Source organism: Musa acuminata, chromosome BXJ1-8 (genome assembly GCF_036884655.1).
Source record: "Musa acuminata AAA Group cultivar baxijiao chromosome BXJ1-8, Cavendish_Baxijiao_AAA, whole genome shotgun sequence".
Lineage (NCBI taxonomy): Eukaryota > Viridiplantae > Streptophyta > Magnoliopsida > Zingiberales > Musaceae > Musa > Musa acuminata.
This window is the reverse complement of record NC_088334.1, coordinates 38,403,369-38,427,905: the sequence shown is the minus strand read 5'-3', so window position 1 is coordinate 38,427,905 and position 24,537 is coordinate 38,403,369. Positions and strand designations below refer to the sequence as shown.

At 39.8% G+C, this 24,537-nt stretch overlaps 3 protein-coding genes and 1 long non-coding RNA gene across 7 annotated transcripts; 2 read left to right on the top strand and 2 right to left on the bottom strand.

The window, feature by feature from the left end:
- Positions 1-1,372: 1,372 nt before the first annotated feature.
- On the bottom strand, positions 1,373-8,036 carry LOC108953552 (double-stranded RNA-binding protein 8-like). Of its 3 annotated transcripts, none has more exons than XM_065079574.1 (5): positions 7,064-8,036; positions 6,688-6,813; positions 4,811-5,070; positions 2,125-2,338; positions 1,373-2,025 (listed from the first exon to the last, which is right to left on the bottom strand). In XM_065079574.1, exons 2-5 carry the CDS (start codon positions 6,770-6,772, stop codon positions 1,937-1,939), a joined length of 648 nt encoding a protein of 215 aa, XP_064935646.1. In that variant the 5' UTR covers positions 6,773-6,813; positions 7,064-8,036; the 3' UTR covers positions 1,373-1,936. The 3 variants fall into 3 exon arrangements, with proteins under 3 accessions (XP_064935646.1, XP_064935647.1, XP_064935648.1); XM_065079575.1 differs by having other exon boundaries at positions 7,089-8,036; XM_065079576.1 differs by having other exon boundaries at positions 7,148-8,036.
- Positions 8,037-8,352: 316 nt separating this feature from the next.
- LOC135587799 (nod factor hydrolase protein 1-like) lies at positions 8,353-10,128 on the bottom strand. 2 transcript variants are annotated; one of them, XM_065079573.1, is made up of 3 exons: positions 8,712-10,128; positions 8,485-8,623; positions 8,353-8,405 (listed from the first exon to the last, which is right to left on the bottom strand). In XM_065079573.1, the coding sequence occupies exons 1-3, from the start codon at positions 9,871-9,873 to the stop codon at positions 8,393-8,395; spliced, it is 1,314 nt and encodes a 437-aa protein (XP_064935645.1). In that variant the 5' UTR covers positions 9,874-10,128; the 3' UTR covers positions 8,353-8,392. The 2 variants fall into 2 exon arrangements, with proteins under 2 accessions (XP_064935645.1, XP_064935644.1); XM_065079572.1 differs by having other exon boundaries at positions 8,353-8,623.
- A 1,946-nt stretch (positions 10,129-12,074) lies between these two features.
- On the top strand, positions 12,075-16,575 carry LOC103994792 (uncharacterized). The gene is made up of 3 exons (XR_672479.3): positions 12,075-13,096; positions 15,913-15,988; positions 16,207-16,575. It is a non-coding gene; the product is annotated as an uncharacterized LOC103994792 (long non-coding RNA).
- A 415-nt stretch (positions 16,576-16,990) lies between these two features.
- Positions 16,991-24,306, top strand: LOC103994791 (nuclear transport factor 2). The gene is made up of 9 exons (XM_018830884.2): positions 16,991-17,263; positions 17,340-17,477; positions 17,592-17,874; positions 17,963-18,201; positions 18,504-18,675; positions 18,769-18,890; positions 18,989-19,054; positions 23,587-23,653; positions 23,825-24,306. The coding sequence occupies exons 1-9, from the start codon at positions 17,213-17,215 to the stop codon at positions 24,013-24,015; spliced, it is 1,329 nt and encodes a 442-aa protein (XP_018686429.2). The 5' UTR covers positions 16,991-17,212; the 3' UTR covers positions 24,016-24,306.
- The last annotated feature ends 231 nt before the right edge of the window (positions 24,307-24,537 follow it).

The window sequence follows — 24,537 nt, the reverse complement described above, 5'->3', positions numbered from 1 at the left end:
GACCTCCTGTTAGCATCTCGTCTTAAACCAAAACAAGTCATCGTCATGTCTATAACATGGATCGGTCATGTCTATGATATGGACCAGCAGCTTCTTCGACGGCCGAAGTTTGGAAGGGCCGAGCTTAATGGATGGGTTGTCTTCCAAGTCTGCCAAGCGGCATCAACCTCCTCAGAACTGCCCGGAATGCGTTGGATCTTCTCTGGATAGCTGCATTTGGCTTTCAGGAAGCTGTGCCGCCCATGAGAGAGGAGCTTCGGAGGGGTCACCAGGCGGAGGGGGAGGAGGTTCCGGAGGCGTTTCAGGAGGGTGAGTGGAAGAACTCTTAGCGGGTGATGTCTCGGCACTCTATCTCGGCTTGGAGCGACTTCAATTCCACAAGTACGGACCTCTCTATGGGGTACAGCCACTTGTTAGATCCCTTTATTTATTTATTTATTTATTTTTAATTGTGAAATTATCATATACACTTGAAACTAAAACTCAAAATTATCATTTTAGATGAAAAGGAAGGGGATTCATCTTTTTAATGAACTGATGCAATTGTTGGATTCATCTTTTATAAATTATTTTTAGTTATTTTATCATTCTCATCTCTCTCTCTCTCTCTCTCCCCCCTTCACCAATAACTTCAGCATCACATGTGATCTTAATTCCTTCCTCATGGCCTATTTCTCATCTTCATTATATTCATACACATTACACTGTATCACATAATCATACCTAAAAATATTAAACTTAAATATAAATATTTTTATATTTATAAAGAAATAACAAAAACTATAAATTCACTACTCTTATGTTATTTGCACAGGGTAAAATGGATAATATTTTTAAAATATTATATAATTCTCATTACACTCGCTAAAAATGTAGACTCTTAATACAAATATCCTTGAATTCATACAAGAATATAAAATATATATATTCATTATTACAATGTTGTTTCCTCTCTATGGTGAAAATATTTAGTAAAATGGATAATATTTATGTTGTTACTCTGGTAAGTGAACCTTGATACATTTGTTTTCACAAAGTTGCTAAAAAGGTAAAATTTGAATACAGGTATTCATTAAAAAAAAATTATAGTTTCACTATTTAAATATTTGTATCCCTATATTATTAGAATGTAAGTTAATTTGAATAATAGTTATCTCATCACTCTGTTACACTCTTCAGAATCACACTGCAAATATATGAAATATGGATAATCCCTATATTCACACAACAGAACAAAAGCAGAACCATCTTTTCCAGCATTAGATTCACATGTACAAGTTGATGCCATACTTGCAATGCAATTGACTTGCTTATTATTCTGTGATGACAAACAAAAAAAGAAGCAAACAAAGAAAGAGCATAACACATCCAGTGGATTCAGCTAACTAATTCCTCTCACACATGATCATATTAATCCAAATGAGTAATTTGTCACAAGTAGTTCCCTGAAACCTACTTTTGGACAGTAAACTATAATAGATTGAAGAACAAGAAATAATGGCCAACAGAGAGACTGCCCAGTACTTTGTAGACTGAAAACAACATCCAACCAGAACCTGTTCTTCTATGCTGACTCTAAACTAGACTCACACAAGTGATTTTTGTAACTCTATGGTGTGTCGAGACCTAAATTTACAGACTACCAATCTCAACAAAGCTCTAAATTTCACCATTCACATCCAATTATCCACTTGTTTCTACAGTCAACTACGAGCTCAGGTCTCCAGATTTGGACTGATCATGCTCACCTCAAGAATCATGAGCAGCCTCCTCGATTTGGATAGCACTGCTGGGCACCCTTGAAGCATCTTCTAGCATATAAACCTCAGTTTCATTTTTGGTTGACTGGACTACTTGATTGTCTTTACTTTGTTGGAACCGCTTTTTCGACCACTTCTTAAAGTTGGCCTTCTTGGGTTTAATCTTTTTCACTGCTTCAGCTGGCAGCTCTGGCTCCTTCACCTTCCTTTTGCCTGGAAGGACAGTGTACTGCAAGGCACCACCTATGCCCCCCCTGAGACTGACCTGCACAGGGAAAGATTAGTAGTGCAAAATAACTGGAAAAAAAAAAAGAAGAGCAACCATCTATTTAGATCGATCTGCATAATGATATGATTGCCCTACTCTGTATCGCTAAAAGAGCTGTCCTTGCTGCTTTTATCTCAGCTTCCTTTTTTGTCCTTGCTGCAGCTCCTATGTATTGAATTCCACCAATCTCAACTGTACATGTAAAAGGAGTTGCTCCAGAGGAATTTTTGGTGCATATATCGGATGGGATTGCATAGTTCATTTTCAGTGCATACTCTTGAAGTAGATTCTTGCATAGGCCGGTTTCGTGCTGGAGAAAATAGCCCATTTTTTTTTAAAAAAAAAGAGATTACTTAAACTACAAGAATCTTGATAACATGATGAGGAATTAGCATAAAATGATTATCCTTATACAACTTCCCCCCTCACTATTGAAACAAGTTGCATAGGATTTCTAATTACCAAATCATGTGATCTTTAATGTAAGCGATGTGGGTTAAAAACTATAAAAGCCATCCAAAATCCAAAAGTTTGATGTATAAGTCGCGGAATTGAGCACTATTCACACAACATTTAATATAAAGCCCATGAATGCACCTAAAATACAAAGAGAGCAGGTCGCATACAGTTTTTATTTATCGAATCATGCAATATTTAACGTAAGCATGACAGGCAAAAACTACAAATAACAACTTAGGGTTCCAAGTTTTGCTGGATAAGTTGGATTCAATCAAAATTCAAAGTTTACAGAAATCATTAAATATGAAGCTCTTGAATGCTCCTATGGAACACAGAACAATGCAGGATGAACCACAAAGAACCATACCATGATCCATTCTGAGCATGTAGCTTACCTGTTGAACAAGTAGGATAGAAGAGCTAACCATACAAGATTACTTGAACTTACCCATCAGCTAGTTTAACCATAACCGGCATTGCTAAGGGCATATCTAGGGTGCACTTAAGGTCTCCAAGACTCTCATCTTGCACCTCACCAGAACTGAGGTTCAGCGGCTTCAAGACATATAGGATGTCTTGTATAAAGGTAATCACATGCTGTCTGTTGTTTCGTTGTATATTCTATGATGTTTTTCAACGAAGTACAGATGAAAATTATGAAGGGAGAAACTCTCATCAATTCTGTTTGTGGAAGAAAAGAATTAATCTTATAAAGTTTTTGCTGCTTTATTGTCCCTTTTTAATTTTTGTTCCTTTTTTTTTAATCAATTTTACTGTTATGTATTGATCAGTTTCTTCATTGTATTTATATTGCTCTATTCTTAGTTCCTCTTCATTATTTTTGCCATGCTTTTTTGTTGCATTATTGCAGCTACTTTTTGTTTTCGCTATGACATTGTCACAGGAACTTCTTTTCCTTCTCGAACCTCAATTTCATATACATTCATTCCACAATGTACACAAGGCTCAAACATTTGAGGCTTTAAGCTAATAAGCAAGAATAAATGTTTAGCTATTTAAATACTATTAAGTAATAAATTAATAATTCATTGCTTGATTTAATTTTTTAAATAACATCTTCAGTAATTGTCATTCTAAGTGTGCCTCATTTAGTTGAGGTAAGTGCTTTTGTCTTGTTCCTCAAGCTTAGGCTCGAATAGATCACCAGTGTCATAATGCACGTTCACACCATCGATAACTTTGATCACAGTTATTTGTCTTCAAAGTTGAGATAAATTATCGACAATAGGAGAAGGAGTGCAACTTGATCAAGTCCAAATATTGGTCGGCTTTATCTCAGATTATGCCAGATCAGGCCAATAATAGGTTTGGGATTCTTCTGTTGTTCTTACTTTCTAGTATTCAGATAAATTCTTATTTTAGAAAGCTCAACATCAGGTTATAGTATTCTTTTTACAGGTACTGGTTATTCATAAATCCCAATTCTCCATCAATCAACCACCTCTAAAAGGATCACTCCATGTGTCACTACTGACAGTTCTAATGTGCAATGATTATGAGTCGATTGACTGGAACAGATGCAATCACAATTGATTTTAGTAAAGTTCCTGGAAGTTTATATTCAGTCTATTAATAAATACAGGCAACAGTATGAATTTTAATCAATACAAAGGCTATACTTCGAATGATGGATTGCCCATTGTTGCAACCTTCGTCTCTTTTATTTTTATGACATCCTGTTTTAGCCTAGCCTTGTTCCTCTATTGCAAATCTTCCTTTTTTTTATAATAATGTTATTTAAATTCCATCTCATGCATGCTATTTTGTGTGTAAATTTTAAATTTTGGGTTAGAGTTCTTTTGACAATGATGTGGACGTGGAACCTTCTGAGAGGTGGTAAGAACGCAAGTCCAGGGTACACAAGGCATAACTTTAATTAGTACATTATTTTGATTCGTGGCATTCATTATAAATCATTTAGGTATTTTTACTGCAGGAAAGAAGTTATTTTGGCCACAACTCTTAACTCTAACCCAGGTTGTCGGAGAGACAAACAAGTTTTTTGGATGTACAATACAACACTAGCAACTGCAATATAACAAACTATTAAGAACAAAAGTTTCCACATTATGTGTTTAGTACTAAATGTTGGCAAGGAAGACCCAAACAAAAACTAAAACTCATTTTAAGCTATTGTTATCCATGCAAAGAATCATACTTAAATATCTTACACATTAAAAAGCCATAATAATAAATAAAATAGAATACTTAATCCAGGATGTAGCATCATTTGCTTGTTTATTTTGAGTCATAATATTTTCTAAATAAACTAACTTAAAATTATAAGGTAAAAGGAGCATACAACTGTAGGCATATTTTCAGTCATCAGGCCAGACTTGTGAATTTCCATGAGTGCAATCTCAGCAGCAGACTGTTCCGCAGCCTTGCGGTTGAAAAAACCAGGAAGAGAATCATATCTAGTATTATTAACAATAACTGTTGACTTGAAAACAGGCTCATGGGAAGGACCTTCCTTGAGGGTCTGATACACAGGTGTAGGAATGCCTACTTTTTGTGCATACTCTTGCAAGCGACTCTTGAAAACATAGCAGCTTGCCACCCCTAAAACGGTTCAATAGACCATATAAATTACCATCAATCCACAGGATGAGGTAGCTTTTGAGAATCATGCAAAATTTGCTAGCGAACTCACCTATGGATACCGTCACATGATTTTATAATTTCAGAAATTAAATTATGGGTGTGACAAACTTCGACACAGCAAGATAAAATGACTAACAATTAGTAATAATAGAGGGTTTGCCCTCAGCCAAATTGCTCCCTAGTTGCTGTGCTGCTATGATCATCAAGGTTAAGCAGTAGAGCAGTTAAAAAATATTATTTTTTTCCAGTGTATACAATCAAGGTAGCCATGAAAACCAGCACTGATGCATGTTAGCAATGCTGGACTGTTCCAAGAGTTTGTCATCTTTTGAGAAGGGGAAGCAGACCATAGACCAGTTTTGGTCATTAAGTTTGTGGCTGCCAAATTATATCTGCAGTGAATTTATAGAAGCCAAAAGCGATAGATGTCTGCTGCTATGAGATTTCTTTGGTCTTCACTCTTCATGACCAACACCTTGCACCAAGAAAGATTGTAGGTTCTCTTCTATAAAGATGCACAGGTATCATCACTAAAATTAATACCTCTGTGCATCTCTAAGTTTCATTATACAAGTTCCATTAACCATATAAATGGTAACTGCTCAGTTCCTCTGAGCTATACTGTGCACAATCCATAAGTTCTTTGCTATCTTGTGTCTGTAATACCTGATTGAGAACTAATTCACTTCAATCTTCTTGATGAAGTACTATATTCTCCTCCAATACCTTCCTACTTAATCCTGATATCGAAAGGAGATCTTGCCATCATGTTCTAATTGATCAATACTATTATGGAAAACAATACACAATACACTAAAATCCAGACTATCAAATGATAAAATCCTGGATTTGAATGCTGATCTATAACAATTTGACAATTGTAAAAATGTATATTTTTCAGCATTCTATGAAAACTCTAAATAATAATGACCATATCTTCATAACCAAAGTAAATTCACATATTAATATTTATTTATATCTTCCTTCTTAACCCACTGAAGCACCTATTTTGTTCCTCATCAAGGGTTCTCCATGTCATTACAAAATTTGTGTAGGCTTTCTTTTTTGCTCATATTTCTATTAAATCTGCTTATGAGGAAAATAGGTTCTAACCTTTTAAATACTAAACTCATTGGTCATCTAAAATGGCTGTCTTGCTTTCCCTCGATTCTGTTACCTATATTATAGTTTCATTAAGTAACACATAATGAATTCACCTGATGAAGGTTTCATACTCTTTATCATTAAACAATCCATACTTTGACAACCTGAGAACCTGGCTTCATCTAAAAGGTCAACTGAGCCTAATCTAGTTAAACGCTCAATTGAGATTTCATATATATGTTTAACTTTTATCCAGATCCAGAATTACACAGTAAGACCAAATATTGAGACATAAAACTTACATAAATCTAAAAACTTGTCATAATTCATACCCTAGGATAACCGACAAATGATTCAGCAGAAAAGCCAAACCAAGAAGCAACAAGAATAAATAATTATAGAAAATAAGAAAAAGCAATCAGTATGCTAAACGATAAAAACTCTGCCTCCTCTCTATTTATGGCATTTTACCTTTTGTATCGTCGGGATTCTTTTTGCTTGTTTTTTCTTTATTTTTTTCTGTGTCTTCTCTCAGGATAACCACCTCCAGATTCATCTGCCCCTCAAGAAACCGAAGTTGTAAGAAAACCTATACACCTGCACAAAAGATCATAATCTCCTTAGAATCAATCGCCAATCCAAACTGAACTAAAACAGTGACGGATGCAAGTCTCCATCGTTAGTGACAGGACAACAATATGACAAACTGGACCATGATCCAACAACACGAAAAAGATACGATCTTTGTTCATCACTCGGGCGATGATGACAAAAACCACAGAGTGATTAAGCGGAAAGAAAGACAACAAAACGAAAGCTCAAATCTTTGAAGCGGAAACGGCCCTACCCAAAAACTAACAAAATGATTCTACCAGTCGAACACATTGTCGCAGGAGAGAGGCTTTTCAAGAACAGCACTAAGATAGTTAACTCAGCGCTCGCCGATCATGCAGGGATTCCACCTTTAAGATTCCTTCTTTACCGCTCCTCTCCGTTGCCCCTGGCCCCCGCTCCGCCGCGGCGGTCACGCCTTGGGTCCTGGAACCAGCGGTGCACGGCGCGGCGGAGAGGTGGAAGGCTCACCGCTGATGCCCTAGCTATTCTTCGAAGGACGGGGTGCTGCTAAAAACCACGCTCATCATGGTGACCGTACCCCCATCCGACTTCACATAAACCAGGTGGTTTCAGACTCGGGCGAGTTCCATGACTCGGTGCTACCAGTTCCAGACTCGGCCGAGTTTCTGACGAGTTGAGCTGCAACTTGCGAACACCCCTGGAGATCTCACCGTCTCCTCCCGGATCTGATTATACTCTTCATGTGCGTCACAAACATGAATTCCATCATCACATTTAGATCGCAATAACAGCAACAACAAAGCCAATATCCCAATCGTTCCAGCCAACCTTCTAAGACGACAAAGTTCTTGTCGACACATCCACAAACACCTTGGACGCAACCACATTTATTCATCATTGAGACTTCTTCTGGTTATTCGGAGGCATCAGATTCATACACGCTTCTTCGATTGCTTGGCGTTCGAACCGCGGGGGAAGGAAAAGCTCTCCTCTTGGGCCGATTTCGCGGCCATGCTCTTCTCCTTCAACGTTCGCCGCGTGAATCGACTCCAGTTCTGGGCTTTCTGGGAGCCTGGTCGGTGAGTTGGGACGAGTGGTAGAGAACCTTATAAAGGATTGATAGTCTGGTTGGATTATGCATTGTGTGTTCTGTGGATTCATTCTCTGGCCTTCGTTTAACATATATATTTTTTTCGATCGATCGATCGATCGATCGAGCTTCTTTTCCTCAACAGATCAAATCAACTTGACGATCAAAATTGACCATTGTGATGTCAATATTCTCCGGCCTTTAGTTGCATGATTTTTTTCGATCAATCGAGCTTTTCTTTTGGTCTTCCAAAACGTGAGAGAACACCCAGAAAATAACATATCAAATAAATTTTGCGATGTCGGATTGACGATCAAAATTGACCGTACCACGATGTCGATCTTCTGCGATGTGATTCTTCTGGCTTGGAATGTTGATTGGAAGTCATGTTCGATTCTATTAGATGATCGACAAAGATGCGACAGCGAAGGTCCAATTTTGGAGTGACAATTGAAGTGTGGAAGCAGCTCTGGAGGCCTCTGCTAAAAGAATCTTGTAGGTTTTCTCTCTTTACAGTGTTTGGCTGCACACACTGTCGTCAAATGAACAGAAAACACAGCAAAAGATACGGAGCCAGATGACAGGAATCAATCTTTGCGGACCTTTGTGCTGATCCAGAAATGGCTGCTAATGGTGCTGCTGCATCTTCCTGTGGTGCTACAGAAGGAGATGGTGCCTGTTTGAAGCCATCTTCATCTCTGTAGCAGGAAGAATCATAGTTTCTGAGCCAGGCATCGGAAGCTGCATCCAGAATCGGATCAGTTGTGCCAGAATGAATTAGAAATCATGAGATGATGTTCCTGATTGCAGAATCCAAGCAAACACATACCTTGTTTGGATATTGTGCGGTTTGAATCATCAAAATTGATTGGCCAGAGAAAGTATCCCAACAAAGTGTTGTGTTGAGCAAATCTGATCTTGTCTTCCGCAACTTCAGGACTGTCAAAGCTCACCCACAGATCTCCGGAGTGGAGGTAGGAACTCACAGTCTGGCTGTCATACACAAACCCAGAGCGTGGATCCTTCATGAGCTCCTCGATCTCCGAGTAGGCCATCACGCCAATTCGGTCGCTCATCTTCTGCCTGGGTCCTGCAGCCACCACCGGATCACCTGCCTTGTTCTTGGTCTTGTTCCTGAGAAACCAAGATCTGCCTTGCAGTGGCACACCCATTACCAGCTTGCACGCAGGGATGCCTGCGTCCAACCACGAGGTGATCCCATAGCTGGTGGAGAAGTGGGAGGTCTTGTCGAAGAGCGCAGCACCGTGGGCAGTGACATTGCTGTTCTTGTGGTAGCCGAAACAGAGAGCGTTGACCCAATCCAGGTTTCTTGAGATTGCATCCGTCGGGTAGTCGAGGTTGTCAGTGGCTTCATCAAACAGGTGGTTCGAGAAGTACACTGTGGCGGTCAGAAGGAGAGCTGATGAGGAATTCCGAGCTTCTTCGCCGATCCGAGCTCGCCATTCCTCGAGCAGGATTCCGAGGTTGGTCATGTCCGATGGCGAGCTCGGGAACTGCCATGCCAAGTCTAACCCGTCGAATCTGTTTGCTCTGGCTAATTCTAAGGTGGAGTTAATGAAGGCTGCTCGAAGCACTGGATCCGCTGCCATGGCGGAGAAAGCGGCGTTTGAGTCATTAGCTTGGTGATCATCGGTTGCGATGGATAACAGGGTTCTGAGGGAAGGGCTACTTGACTTGAGGCTGTTCGAGAAAATGCCGAGGAGAGGGAGCTGGTCATGAGGCAAGACCGAGACGCCGGCGTTGGCTTCATCATAGGAGAGGGGGAGGGAGTAGTAGTAGAGATGAGTGTAGAGGGATGCGTCGATGCTCGAAACAGGGAAGTCATGGCTGTACAGGGAGAACCAGTAGCCAGCTCTGACCTGAGCTGAGCCTGCACCAGTGAAGGCGCATTGCTGCTGGCCATCGGAACAAGGGGAAGAGGAGAAGATTATCATGGAGATGAGGAGCGCAGAGAGGGCTCTTTGTCCCATTTCTTTCTTGGGAACAAAGAGCTGGTGATGGGCATGGTCTTCGTGGGAAAGAAGTATTGACTTTGACGTCTGCAAGTGGAACTTCTGAGAAGAGACATTTGAAATGAACCTACCTTTACTGCTGCTACATGGTGAAGGATCAGCAGATCTGGAAACAAAGAAGAAGGAATTGTTTAGGCCCTCTGTTGCTGAGGTTTTACTTCATCTCTTTCACAAGAAGCTCATGGCACCGTACAAAGTCAGCTTGATGCATGTGCACCCCACCACCAACTGAAAAAGAACTGTTGTAGTTCATGCAGAGCAGATGGGTGGGTAATTTTTAGATAGTGCAGTCATGTGTGGTGTGTGAAGAAATGTTCTTCATGTGACTATGGATAGATTCATTTTGATGATTCATGACTCAGTCAATCAAGCTATAGTTGACTCTTTGTTGTATTTGAAAGATTTACCTGTAAAGAAAAGAGATTACTTGCCCTGGTAGCTGAGAGAGGAGAATTTCTGGATCTGACTCTCTTATTTTGATGGGTCAACTTCGATCTCCTTTGTTCTCCAGCTCCAGTTTCACCTCTTCTGATGGAGGTGATTAGAGTCAGTCAATAATGAATGGTTCATGAAATGTCTTCTAGTGGTTGTCATCGTCTTTACGGTGGCGAGTGAGTCGGCGTCGATGATGAGATCGTGATGTTGTTCCGAGAACGGGTGGTGTTCTACTATGTAAGCATGCAGTTCAAACCTGGGTCATCAATGTGGACCGGTTGTCGCCGGGCAATTGGCATCTTGCTCAGAACAGCCATTCTCCGTGTACCATAACTGCTCCTCCTCCATGGCTTCCGAGGACAGTGTGAGTGTCTGCTCCCCCCCCACAGCACACGTGATCATGGGGCAAAGCAGAAAGGGTGAGTGTCTTTTGCGAAGAGAACTGCCTGGGGAAGAAGAATCTTATGGAGCCACAGAGCATGAGAGAAGGGCTATTGGCTGTGTTCTTGCAGCTCAGTTTGCTTGGCTGGGAATTTGAAGTCCCTGTAGTGCGATTTGGTTTCAGATCTGACGTTGCTGGAGTTCTTCTCCATGTCTGTGGAAGCTTATGGTGTCGGTGAGCACATTCTTCTTCTTCCGATGGTTCGGCATTGCTGCATGTGGAAGCTGGGAACAACTGGGATGTGATCATTGATGATAGTGATGTGAGAGGATTGAAATGGATGATTTGAATGATTGGAACAAGTAGGTCAGGTTTCATTTGGCTCATCACTGGAAGATCCATTTTGGAGACAATTGATGTTGATGTCATGTCATGCCTTTCTTTTTTCTACTATTCTTTTCTAACATATTTTTATATTAATTATGTGATGTAGGATAACCCTAAGAAAATGTTTAATGTGAGAGATTCAGTTGGAGATGATGATAATAAATAAATAAAAATTAAAACATAGAGAGGAAATATTTGAAAAAAAATATTAATTTAAGTAACAAAATAAATATCATATTAAAATGATAAAAGTGGACTCGCTCGAAGTCTCTAATTTATATTAGGAAAAATTATCATCTCTCACTACTCGTATATTTTATGAAAAATAATAATATTATTTATTTAAAGATTGATGATCGATTATAATTCTTATCCTTTTTATATATGCCATAAATACAAGAAAAAAATAAATTAAAAGAAAATAAAGATGATTTAATACATTATTATATTTTGTCATCTTCTAAGAAGATAAGCTTACAGAATAATCTTATAAAATAGCTCTTTATTTTTATAAGATGATGATTCTTACAATATTTATTTATTTATTTATTTATTTATTCATTCTTGATTATAGTATGATTTCTGTTACTGCTAGTGATAGAATCTTGATGCTTTTTTTCATCATTAAACTTCAACTTTCTTGCACACAGAGTGAAGAATATTAATAATCATTAAGAATATTAATATTCACAGAATAAAAATAATATGTATCGCTGTTATTCTTCTTAATCGATGCAAATGAAAAGTCAAATCAATTATTTGTGTCGTAAATACGTATAGTTTTTGGGTTTTGATCACCACTCCACGACAAACCCGGTCCGGTTCGACCGGTTCATCGACAGGATCACGTAAACCCGCGTGACTTCCCTGCGAACCATTTACTCCTCCGTGGTATACCATAACCTCTGTCGCCTATTAGAAACTCGAGTGGTCCCTCCCTCACCATGCCCATTCCCCTCTCCCGTCTCCGCCGTATCACGTTAATCTAAAATACTCCTCGGAGCCACTGCCTCCCTCTCTCTCTCCCGGCGCGGCCGCCGTGGCGACTCCGAACGCCAACCGAAATGCTGCGATCCAACACTTCCTCCGCGCTCTCGCTCTCTTTCTCTTCCTTTACTCCGCCGGCGTGGCGCCGCGGCGATGGCGGAGGAGAACCCTTCCGGCTTCCATTCTCCGGAGCGCCGGTCCTTGCCGTCCGATCGGACCCCCTCCGGGCGTTGGCAGAGCTGGTCCGGAAACGGGTAGGCGACCGGGTTGCCGTTGCCCCCGCGCCTGAGCCTCGTACACGCTCAGGTTCAAGATCGAGAGCCCGGAGCAACCTCTCCCTCCTCCTCGCCCCTCTACGAGGACCGCCACCGGATTGCTATGTGGATTTTCCGACCCCTCCAGCGGAGCTCAAAGACCCAAAGTTGTACCATTTTCCCATCTTCTCGGACAATGTCCCTGCTTCATCCGTAATGGTGAACTCCGTCGTCTGCGATGCTTCCGTGAATGCCTTCCATGTCGGATCGGATGTACCTTGGGGCAGCGCAGTTCATGTTTCCTTTGAAAGATCACTCCGGCTCCCACATCGAATGGAGAGCCGTCGAGGAGTACAAGTTCCCCCCAAGTGTTTTTATGTGCGCGGTTCTCCAGCAGCTCGAGTCTGCAAACCTCCAATGGTCCTATTTCGACAACAAGCTGGAGAATGCCACCCAAAGACACAAACATGAAGTTAAGGAACCCCAAGTACTTGTCAATGCTGAACCAATTGAGGTTTTCCTTGCCTGAGATGTACCCGAAGCTTCACAGAATTCCTTTCTTCACAGCACTGTGGAAGATTGATAAGGACGGGAAAGTGAAAGGTTCGGTCGATACATGTTTCAGATTGCTTCATTCTCATTATCAGTATATGAACTTATCCCCTAAGAATTTCTTTGATCTTGACGCATGGAGGAGAGAGATGTGCACTGAGTAGTACATTACTGGCAGAGTCTGGTGAGTTACTATTTTCTTAGCTATCTCCTTTATGTGTAATTGTATCTTCCGGAAATTGAAAAAGTAAACAAAAACTTGTATGTGAAATTCTTCGAGTAGGCTAGAAATAAACAAATACGAATCTGTGATTGAAATAAGTGCAAGTGAAGGTATGCTTGATTTTGTATTCAGTAGACATTAGTATCTTCTCATCAACTTCATATTTGTAGACATGATTTTATTCACGAAAACTTTGTGCTTGGTAAATTGCATGTTATTCAAGCAAAAAATACATAAATCAATATACATCTTTTTCTAGCATTGTTAATCAGTAGAAAGTCCTTGTTTTAGAATTTTTTCCCTCTAGCATCACAATAAGGAGCCTAGCAAGAGGATTAGATAAAGAATTACTTAGTCCATTATGTATAGAAGTTTTAGCCTACCAGAATCCATTGTGTCTTCTGGATGAAGAAGAATTCTTTGATGAATATGACAAGAAACATTCTAGCATTTATGAACATGATGTAATATTAAGGAAGCAATCGCATCCCACTTTGACATGGTATGGATTAAGTTGTAGGGCGGCTGAGTAACTAGCAGATTGCTACCTAAATCAACATTGACATAATATCTATAGACTGTCTGATGTGGTAATAGTGTCATCGATTAAATTATGAACCAAACCTTTAGTTGATTCCCATGGGGTATGTATTAAGAGTAATCATTAGTAAATTACGTAGCATGAGAAAAATTCTCAAATAAAGATTGTAAAGGGCATCACAAACAATGAAAAGTGCCACAAGGTTAGATTTGACTTCGTTTAGGTCAAGGACATAAATGACTATTTTTTGTAGGAACTAACAGAGATCAAATTGTCAGCAGACCAGGTGCCTTGAGAACTTATTTACTCCCTCATCATGTAATGGTCCAGCTGGGTTATTCATGTCGCCATGAAGAAGAAACTTAACCATGGTGTTAACACTTGATTTGATTCTAAAACATGCTTGACATGGTGAGAAATTCAACCCGAGGAGTCATATATGCAAAAAGGTAATTGCTGCAATAATTGTTGCAATCCTGCAACAAAGTGTTTGGACACCTCAGGTGGAGCTTGATTAGGAGATCAAATGTGTTTCTCGTTGGAACATGTATTGAATCAACATCTTTTAACATTTGAATCTTAAGTTTTTCAGAGAAAACAATAATAATCTTTTATTAGAAATCATCTATATATATCATCCCATTATTGCACAAAAAAGTGTATAAATCATATGTTATGCCTAAAAGATAACATTTTTATCCTAGTCTTATGTTGTAGCATATTGAGAGATATTTGTGTAAGCACTTAATACAGGCTGAAAATGGATGTGATTTGATGGATGCATTTTAATCATGAGGCATAAGTTTGTAATATTCATAAAGCACTTATGTTGTATGGTTCAGTATTTTAACTGCTCAAGGTGTCTGCAAAGTCCCTATGTGATAGACCTGGTAAAAATGTGGTGAAACATAAAGATTATCACAGAGAATGTAGAAGATGCAACAATCTTAGTGTTTTGTGATAGGCCAAAGGTCAAAGGTGTGGATATTCCATTGTCATGATGTGGACATGGCTGATGAATTAGGCATTAATACTGTTTTGAAGGGCTACAATGTAGGTGAGGCCGAAAAGAATACCACTAGCAGCGACTAAAATTGAAAGGAAATGAAAAAAAGGAAATAACCAATTACAGTACTAGGTACTGTTCATGGATGTATAAGCCTTTCAAAGAGTTTTGTGAAGGATATGTAGCTGAAGCAACTATAGTGATAATAGAATGATAGTGGTGTCGACAAGGCATGCCTTTTACTCATTATTTACCAATGCTTTTAGTTCCAGATCTTTGGGTTCTTAGAACAAAACTGCAGCTATCTATGCTTTAGTGCGTCTTTTGTGGGGGTCAGGCCAGACAAGCAAGCTGATATTCTTAGTAGTAGTTGACATGATAGTCTATTCTGAAAGGATTCCTTTTTCTTGTTCAAATGGTTGAGAAGTATGATCACTCTGAATACTGAATGCTACTTCTTAGACAATGAGTTCATGATAGTTGCTTTGTGTTGTTTAATTTAATGATTAATGCTGAGTTAACTAAAGGCATCAGATCTGGCATTTCAGAGTGCCTCCTACAAATTGTATTTTGCAGTTGGTCCTGAAACACAAAAGGACATGTATGTTGACATTAGATCCAAAGTCAATGGGATTGATCTTAAATAATAAGTTCTAATAGGAACAACATAGAAGGGAAATTAAGTTCTTGAGTAGTTGTTGCATCTGGGTTTGGTTACTCAGTAACCAAACATCTACCTGAGTTGCTGCCTCAATGTTGGTTTTCTTGATGTCTGTGTAATGGTGAACTCCTATAGTAACTTTACCAGCTACACTTTGAAGTGTTATTGATGCTATAATGCTGATGTGCATGTAGGAAACAATGCTTGTAGTCGATATGGAGCTTCTAACCAAAGCAGAGGAATAGAATTATGTTCTCAAGTCAGAGAGGTTTAGGAATCAGAATCTGTTAGCTTTTTCTTTTTTTTTTGCCAATGACACTTTTCTGCAGAGGCTTTGGATTTTGTGCAATCAACACAGAATAATGTTTCACAGAATTTTCTCTCTGGACTTCATATCAGAGGGCTTTATCCACACTATTTTCTTTTCCTTATTTTTGGTCATTGTTACGGTCTGTATTTTATATAGCAAGTGGCCTGCAGAAGAGCACATTAGCCAACCTGTGTTTGCATTGTTTTTTCAGCACATTTCTCATCCTAAGCTTAATAAACGATGTCAATTCTGTTTACAGATCCTCATCCTGGTTGATCTCAATTCCAATCCCCATGAAGAACCCACTTGAGCTTGCAAAGGAAGCAGATACTAAGGTATGCCTTGTCTTTGATGTGATTTAAACAATGTTACCCTTCCTTGAATTAAAAGATTCCACATTAGTTCAAACTGGTGAGGCATTCTTGAAGCAGGAAATCCCCACCCTCTTTTACAATTGCAACTGCAATTTTTATTGCACCAAAGATGTCAATTAATTTAAGATGTTAAAATCAAATCTCATCTATATTGATGATCCTGTTTCTGCTGGGTGTAGATTTGTGAAGTAGCAAAGCCTGCTATTTTACGCGGTCATTGCATTGAGGGAAGAACTTCAGATGTCGTGATGTGGCAGATGGTTTCAGATTTATCATTCTATGAAGTTGTTATTTGAATTTTGCTTAAGAAGAGCTCTATCCTCCTAACTGTGTATAGCATCATTGAATATGTAAATTTTGATGAGTATGAAATCTCTCATGTATATAGAGAAAGAAATGAGATTGGCAACTGAGTTGTAATACTAGAATGAGCTTCTCTTGTCTTTAGAGAGGGGAGTGGAATTCTCCAATTTTTGTGCTTGGAGTCCAAGAGCCATTTCCTCATTACTTCTTGACAGAAAGAAAAAGATCAAATCTCCTCTCCATCATTTAGATTTTGCAAAAGAGACTTGATGAGATTTTGAATAGTTTTGGAGGAATTCTTGTATGTAAAATACCCATTTCCTCGTTACTTCACACACAACTCAACCACATACCAATGTATCCTCTTTCAGTTTTTTCTTTTCTTTTTATTGGTGTTATTTACGTCTCCTAAAATTGAATGGTTTTGTTTGAGCTTAGTCTCAGGGTACGCATACTCTTAACCTGTGCTGACACACGTCCTGCGATCTGACGTACCACATCGTCCGGATGATCATAACAGGTTCGAGATCTCCATCGCATGTTCTTGTTCGTTACGCCCGCCCGCGGGACATCGTACCGCAAACCACCGAACGCACATGCTTGTTGGACCGACGTCATCGGTCACGTGCCAATCCTCCCCGTTTAAATTGATGGAAAATGGAGTTGTTCTTCCGCTGCCCTCCGTATCAGATCCGGAGCTCCAAACCCTAGAAAAGGGAGCCGAACGAGGGAGAGAACCGCCCGCAATCAATAGCGTTTCTTTTCCGCGGATCGATCCCCTATTTTATCCATCGTTCTCACGTCGATCGATCTTTCCGGTCGGCGACCTTCGGATCCATCACTAGGGTTTCTACCGTCCTCGCTTGCTTTCCTCGTCGCAAGATGGCCGCCCATCCGTCGAGTGCCGAACGATCTCCGCTTTCGGCTCAAGTGGTATGGATTCGTCTTTGTTTGGCCTTGCTTCGATATCTTGTCTTTGTTGTATCTGATTTGGAGGTCGGTGGTTCAGGTAGGGAACGCGTTTGTTCAGCAGTACTACCATATCCTCCAGCAATCGCCTGAGCTGGTGTACCGATTCTACCAGGAGAGCAGCAAGCTCGGGCGGCCGGATGCCCATGGCGCCATCAGCTTGGTCACCACCACCAATGTGAGTGCACATAGCCCTGAGTTATCTAGTTGGGTTCGATTATCTTTCAGAATGATGATCATTTGTTTTTGATGGCAAACTTATTACCCAAATTGTTCGACGGATGAGATGCAGGCGATCAATGAAAAGATATTGTCTATGGGCGTTGTTAGAGCGGAGATGAAGACGGTGGACGCCCAAGAATCTCTTGGTGGCGGTGTGCTTGTGCTCGTGACAGGGTACCTCACTGGCGAGGACAGTATTAAAAGGGACTTCACCCAGTCCTTCTTTCTTGCACCCCAGGACAAGGGTTATTATGTCCTGAATGACATACTCAGGTTTGTAGAAGAGGCCGATCACCAGCAGGGACACCAGGGTTTGGCGAATGGCACTACCGAACCTCATGTAGTGGAACATGGTTGGTCTTTATAAGGCTTAAGGCTTCATTGTCCTTTCATCTGTTGTCTTCATTTGGGAATTTTATGCTTCTTTCTTTTTACTTGCAGATTTACCTCCAGAACAAGAGCAACATGCTCCGGACCAAACTATCTCATTGCCAGTAGGAGATGAGGAGATGAGCGGGGGAGAAGTTGATAATCCTGAAGACAATGGGGAGATTGTGGAAGAGGAAGACCCTAGTTGTGAGGTGATCGATGAAGTTCCAAACACTTCTCAGGCAGTTGTGGTTGAATCAAATGTCAATACTGCCCAAGAGGAAGTGCCAAAGAAGTCATATGCTGCAATTGTAAGTGTCCAATTTGAATATATTGTAATAATTACCTCTTTTACATTGACTCTTATTCTCATCAGAATGCCAATTTTACTTAGTTTTAAACAGATGAATCTGAAGGGTATGCTTTTAGCTAGTGCTCCGGACATGTGTGGACTGCTGAAGAGTTTATTATTGATATATATTAATTAATTTTTTTTTTCCACTACTTCAAGTCTCCAACCGGCATTCAGAAAGATATAATTCGCTTATGAAATTTTGCAGAACTGTATTTAAAGAATCTAGTTGTGTAATATCTTGTTCGACTTTGGTTGCAGTTGAAGGCGATGAAAGATAAAGCTTCTGCACCAGTTACAGTATATGCTCCTTCTAGGCCAGTATCAATTAAAACAGAACCACCGGCAGTCCCTGTTCCTCCTGCAACTCAAGCAACTGATATGCCCACATCCAGTTCTGCTGCTGAAAGCAGCAATGTCCCAGAAACAGATGGTTATAATGATTATTATCTTATTGATATTTCAATTAATTAACTTCAGTGTAGCTCTGTGTTCTGGGTTTCATTCGTTCTATGCTTCTGTCCAGCTGATGGATATTCCATATATGTGAAGAATTTGCCTTTGGATGCCACACCGGCTCAACTTGAGGAGGAGTTCAAGAAATATGGTCCTATTAAGCCAGATGGCGTACAAGTTAGAAGCAATAAGGTTGTTTTCTATTCATTGTCCTTTGATGTTTACTTCAGTTCTCATTACCATTTTTTGTTGCCAATTATCTAATAAAACCATTTATTAATTATATGCAGCTGCAAGGTTACTGTTTCGGTTTTGTAGAGTTCGAGGTGGCTAGTGCTGTTCAAAGTGCAATAGAGGTGACTCTATGAATACTATCACTAGCTTTTTCCTTGTATTATTATTTATTCCCTGCATGCTACTTGTAGTATTGGTGGGTTGCTAGTAAATTTGGTTAAGAGCTCAATGAATCCTCATTCAATTTTTTAAGTGTATAAGATTCATGCCCAATAATTTAGCTATTAACTATTGAAATTGGTTTGTGCTTAATGTAAATATAGGTTGTGCATCATGGCAACTATGGTATATTAGATTGTACGTACAGTTTAAGTTATGTTGGAATCATTCCTTGGCCTATATCATATACCAATGAAATCATGAAGCAACCATCATCTTAGATTATTATTTCACAAAGTAACATATATCAAGATTAAATTTATTGGATTGATTTGTTTGATTTACTAATAAACTATTGATTATAAGTTGAGGATCTATTCAATAACTTGATGGATGGTATCATCTTGCGTGTTGACTAAATGTCATTTACTAAAAATGCTTAGTGAACTTGTGGATTATCAGTATTGCTTGGGTACTTTGGTGCATCTTGGTACTCTATTAGAGGATTTGGATTTGAGAGTAGTTATTAAGAAGTCAACTTTTGTGATATGTGGAAGATGCTTATATGAGTACTTCCAGGGAGAACCTTGTTTTTCTTGAGCTTTGATATTTCTTAGACCTTTGATGTTGTGCTTTCTTTTTGTTCCCTTACGATGATACAAAACTTAAGTGAGAGATTGTAGTATCTAAGTGTAGTCCCTTTATTGGAAGTAGAAGAATTGAGTTGGTTTGTAGGGCTAAATTAGACTACTACTTTTGATTTTGCTTAAGCAGCTTGTGTGGATGGTTGAGGCTTATTAAATTAATTGATAAGCTATTCCATCAATTCATGTTTTGGTAATTCCTAATTTTATGACATCAATTTTATGAGGAAGCTTTGTAAGCGTTTGGGAGGAGAGAGAAGCATTTTCCTCATGGCCACTGGGGATTCCTCATTGGCGGCAATGCCCATATCACATGTTCCATATGTTGGCTCGGTGGTCTCTAACTCCTTTTACGTTCCCACTTTTGTGGGCTCCATGGACATTGTGTTGTTGAAACCTTCCTTTTAAAGCTTCCCTTGTTCTTATGACGATGTCGCTGTTGGAGGCATTTCCTTATCTCGTGAAGATGCTATCACTCCGATGGTCTTTATCACCATTGCCCTTTCTATTACCAACATTAGTGATCTGTTGCTAAAGCACCCCCGTGGTTGCCTTCCCCTTCTAAGGTTGCTCATGTCCTCAAAGAATCTAATACGGTTAGGGTTAGTGGATGACTGATCGTTGTAATTCCTTCCTTGACCACCCCATCAACGATTCGCCTTCCTCTTGTTGGTGTTTCTTCATTGTTGGTCAATCTTGTCCCTTCCCTCCTAGTTATGATTATGGTCGATGTTACCCCTTCTCTATTGTCCTACATCGATTTTGATTCTTCGTTGATCCATCTTTTTGGCAATTTGGGGTCCTTCGTCGACAATCACCATTGTTATTCCCTTGTCGGTCAACACCAGTGGTGCCTCGTTTGTGACTCCTCTTGTTGTTGGAGTGATTTCGCAAACGTTCGTTGTCTCGTGTTCCTCGCCTTATTCGTCGGTCAATTCCATCTCTTCAGTGATTAAGGTTGGTGGAGGGGTATCGGTTGCGACTCCTTTGTTACTTGGCGCCTAAACTATGACTCTTGCCATCAATGACTCTTTGCAGGTGACCACGATGACCATTGATTCTTGCTCGTCATCGATGGTCTCCACCGTGTTGGACCTTGCTATCCTCGATGGAGTGGTCGTGCCTCCTGTCGCACGAGGAGCTACTTCATGTGATGCTACAGTACTCTGTGTCCCCTCTTTTGGATAAAGTTGCGACTTCTTGCTCCCCTTATTTGTCGAGTGCTTGGGTTGGCCTCACACAAAAAGCATGCAGTTTTTTGTTCACTCTAGTCTCCTAGCTTGTGAGATTTTTCTTATTTCATGAACTACTTTTTTTCTTGTATGGAGTTCTCAAAATCAAAGCATTTTAGGAGGAAATCCTTAAGGGAAAAGAGTACCAAAAGAATTTGCTGATTGGTTACTTTGTTGGTTCTCCGGGTAAATGCTTCATAGAAGCCTTCTGGTTCCTTGGAAGTTCTCTTTATGGATGTTGGATTCTTGATCTTTCGCTTTGGGAACCGAAATGATCTTAATAGGGCGTTGGATTTTGGCCCTTGGTATATTCAGAAGAAATTCCTTATCCTTCGACCCTAGGATTGTGATTTTAATTGGAGAAGATCGATTTTCTTTTAATTCCAATTTGGGTAAAATTATTCAACATTTATATATTTTTGTGGATGCTTAAATTTCTCAACTCTATTGCTAGTGGCATTGAGAAGTCTTTGTTTATGGATCAACTAACTAGTAAAAAGAAGTGTAATAGCTTTTCAAAAGGTGTGCATTGAAGTTCCAATAAGTCGAAAGCCTTTTAGAAAACATTTATGCAATTTTTGACAATGAGATAGGGCAAGCGAGGACCAACAAAATAATCAATTAGTAAATTCTTTCAGTACTCTTCCCCCTCAAGGATTTCCGCCTTAGAAGCTTGGATTTTAAGAACTCCATGCGAGAAAGAGAGAGGTTCATGGAATAAGCAACATCTCTTAGGCTTCGAGATTGGAGTTAACGAAGAACTCCATGCTTTCTGTGTAGGGCCAAACCAAGCATTGGATGAGGGAAGCAAAAAGTCACAGATACATCCAAAAGAGGGGATGTAGAGAGCATTGTTACATCGTGGGAAGTATAGCTCCTTGTGCGGTAGGTGCTATCCCTCTGCCAAAGGTGGTAGGTCCAACATGGGGAGACCCTCGATGAAATAGTAGTCATCGTAGTCACCTAGAAAGAGCCACCGAGGTAGGAGGAGAGGTAGCACATGTATCAAGTAGCAAAGGAGCGGCGGTCGATACCCCTCCATCGGCCTTAATCGCCAAAGAGATGGAATCGGTCAGTGAATAAGGGATCACCAACGAGGAATGTGAGACATCAACCATCTATGAAATCACTCCAACAGCAAGAAGAGGAGCCATAAATAAGGCGCCATTGGTGTTGGGTGATAAGGGGAGAACAACAGTTATTGTTGGTGAACCCTCGGTTGCTAGAAGATGGATCGTCGAAGAATTAGAATTGAAACTGGATGATAGAGAAGGGGCAGCATTGGCCTTGATTGCAATAGGGAGGGAATGGATTGGATTGGCTTATAGTGAAGAAACACCAACAACAGAAAAGGGAATCATGGACAAGGTGGTCAAGGAAGGAATTGCAGTAGTCAGTCGTCTAGTGGCCCTAATTGCATCAGATTCTTTGAGCACACCAGCAACCTTAGAAGAGGGAAGGCAACTGCTGGTGCACTTTGGCAACAGACCATAGCATCAGCAACAGAAGGGGTAAGCAGCGGCGCTAAAGACCATCAGAGAGAGAACATCATCACGAGAAAAGGAGATGTCTCCAACAGCGGCATTGTCACGGGAACGAGGGAGGCTTTGAGAGGAAGGCCTCAACAACATGAGGTCTGTGGAGCTCGCAGGAGTGAGAGACCACCGCATGAACAGATAGAGCCTGTGAGATGGGCACTGTTGTCAAAGAGGGATCATTGGCGGCCATGAGAAAAATGCTTCTCCCCTCCCTAACTTTAGCAGAGCTTCTCTCACTTCATCTCAATATTATTCTTGTCTTTTTGCAAAAAAAACATCAATTTTATACACATCTTTCTATGTATGTTGTGGTAAAGGGGCTCAAGTCCTGTAAAAATCATGTCTATATCTGTATCCAGTAAATGGAAAGTTATTTGGATATGGATAATAGATGTGTGCTAAATTTTTTAATCATATTTCTTTAAGATAGATATGGAATAAATAAACAGAGACCAATTAAAATTGGATTTAAGATGGATATGAATGTAAGTTCGACATAAATCAGATAAGTTGCTGACATGTAATAAGAAATGAACCCAAATTTATCAACAACAGTTTGTAGATGGAACAACTTGAAGGTGGATGTAATAGAAAAAGAAAGGAATGAAAAGATGAATTTATTATACTAAGGGAAACATATCAAACATTCGTTTTGCTTTTATCAGTGCAGATAATATATACTTCTATACTGCTGATTGCTGATGGAACTGTTCTATATCTATGCCCATAATTGGTGGACTTGCATTTGCAGAATTTGGATACTGACAAATATGACATGAATACACATTTGTGAAAAGATATCTTTCTCCCATTGGATACGAAAACAGATTTAAACAAATGTTACCCTATCCATTGTATCCATATGCTATCTATGTCTTTTTATTTATATCTACGAGACCAGAATGAGATGGTACAGGTTGATCTATGTTCCTGTTAACTAGCTTCATTTTGATGAATAAAAAGGGCATCTGTGAAACTGTTGGAAACTGGTCAGAGTAAGCAAATACTAGGGCCAGAGTTGCTTGCTTGATATTTAAGATTGGCAAATAAATTTCTATAATGGGGCTTGTTCAAATTGCAGGCCTCGCCTGTAATGATAGGTGGTCGCCAAGTTTATGTCGAGGAAAAGCGGGCTACAAGTTCAAGAGGCAAGTGTCGAATAAACTCTCTATCCTAGGCCTTTTTGTATTCATAGCTACACTCTTTAAGTTTTCATTTGTAACATTATTTGTTTGATTTTTTTGAAACAAAGGATTTAGTTGTTTTAATTCATTATCACCATCAGCAGCACATTTATTGCAAAATTTGTTTTTCTGCAGTTAGTAACAGAGGAAGATTTCCACCTGGTAGAGGGGGTGGGTTTCGCAATGACTGGAGAGGCCGTGGTAGTTATGGTGGGAGGGGCTACAGTAGAGGGGACTTCAATACCAGACCTGAATTTGGAGTCAGAGGTAATGGTAGGGGAGCCTCTTCAAATCGTGGAAGTGATGTTGGGTACCATAGGGGTTGATCGTATCGGATGAAGCCGGTGGTTTAGGAAGCCGTGATGGTTCATCAGCCATCAGTAGATCTACCAATAGTTGAACTAAGGGACTCGCCCTCGGGATTGTGCTTTTTTGGTCCTTGGATTAGTTGGAATATTGTCTTTCCTATTGTTCTAGCAACAACTCAAGAGTGGGAGGTTTTGTTTTGTTTTGTTTTGTTTCTTGCACTCTATTTTTGCTAGTAGCCAACACATAGAAATGTAGAATATAAATGTCATGAGGATGGTGTTTGATTTCTACATGTCATGATTAACTTATGATGCCCCCTTTTTTGAGTTTAGTTTTGTTTCTTGCACGCAGCCAATACATAGAAATGTAGAATATAAATATGTCATGAGAATGGTGTTTGATGATATGATTAGCTAATTGCACTCCCTTTATCATAATAGGGTTTCCTTTATTTAGTTTAATTTTTGTTTCTTGCATTCTATTGTTGCCAACAGCCAATATATAGAAATGTAGAGTATAGATGTCATGAGAATGGGTTT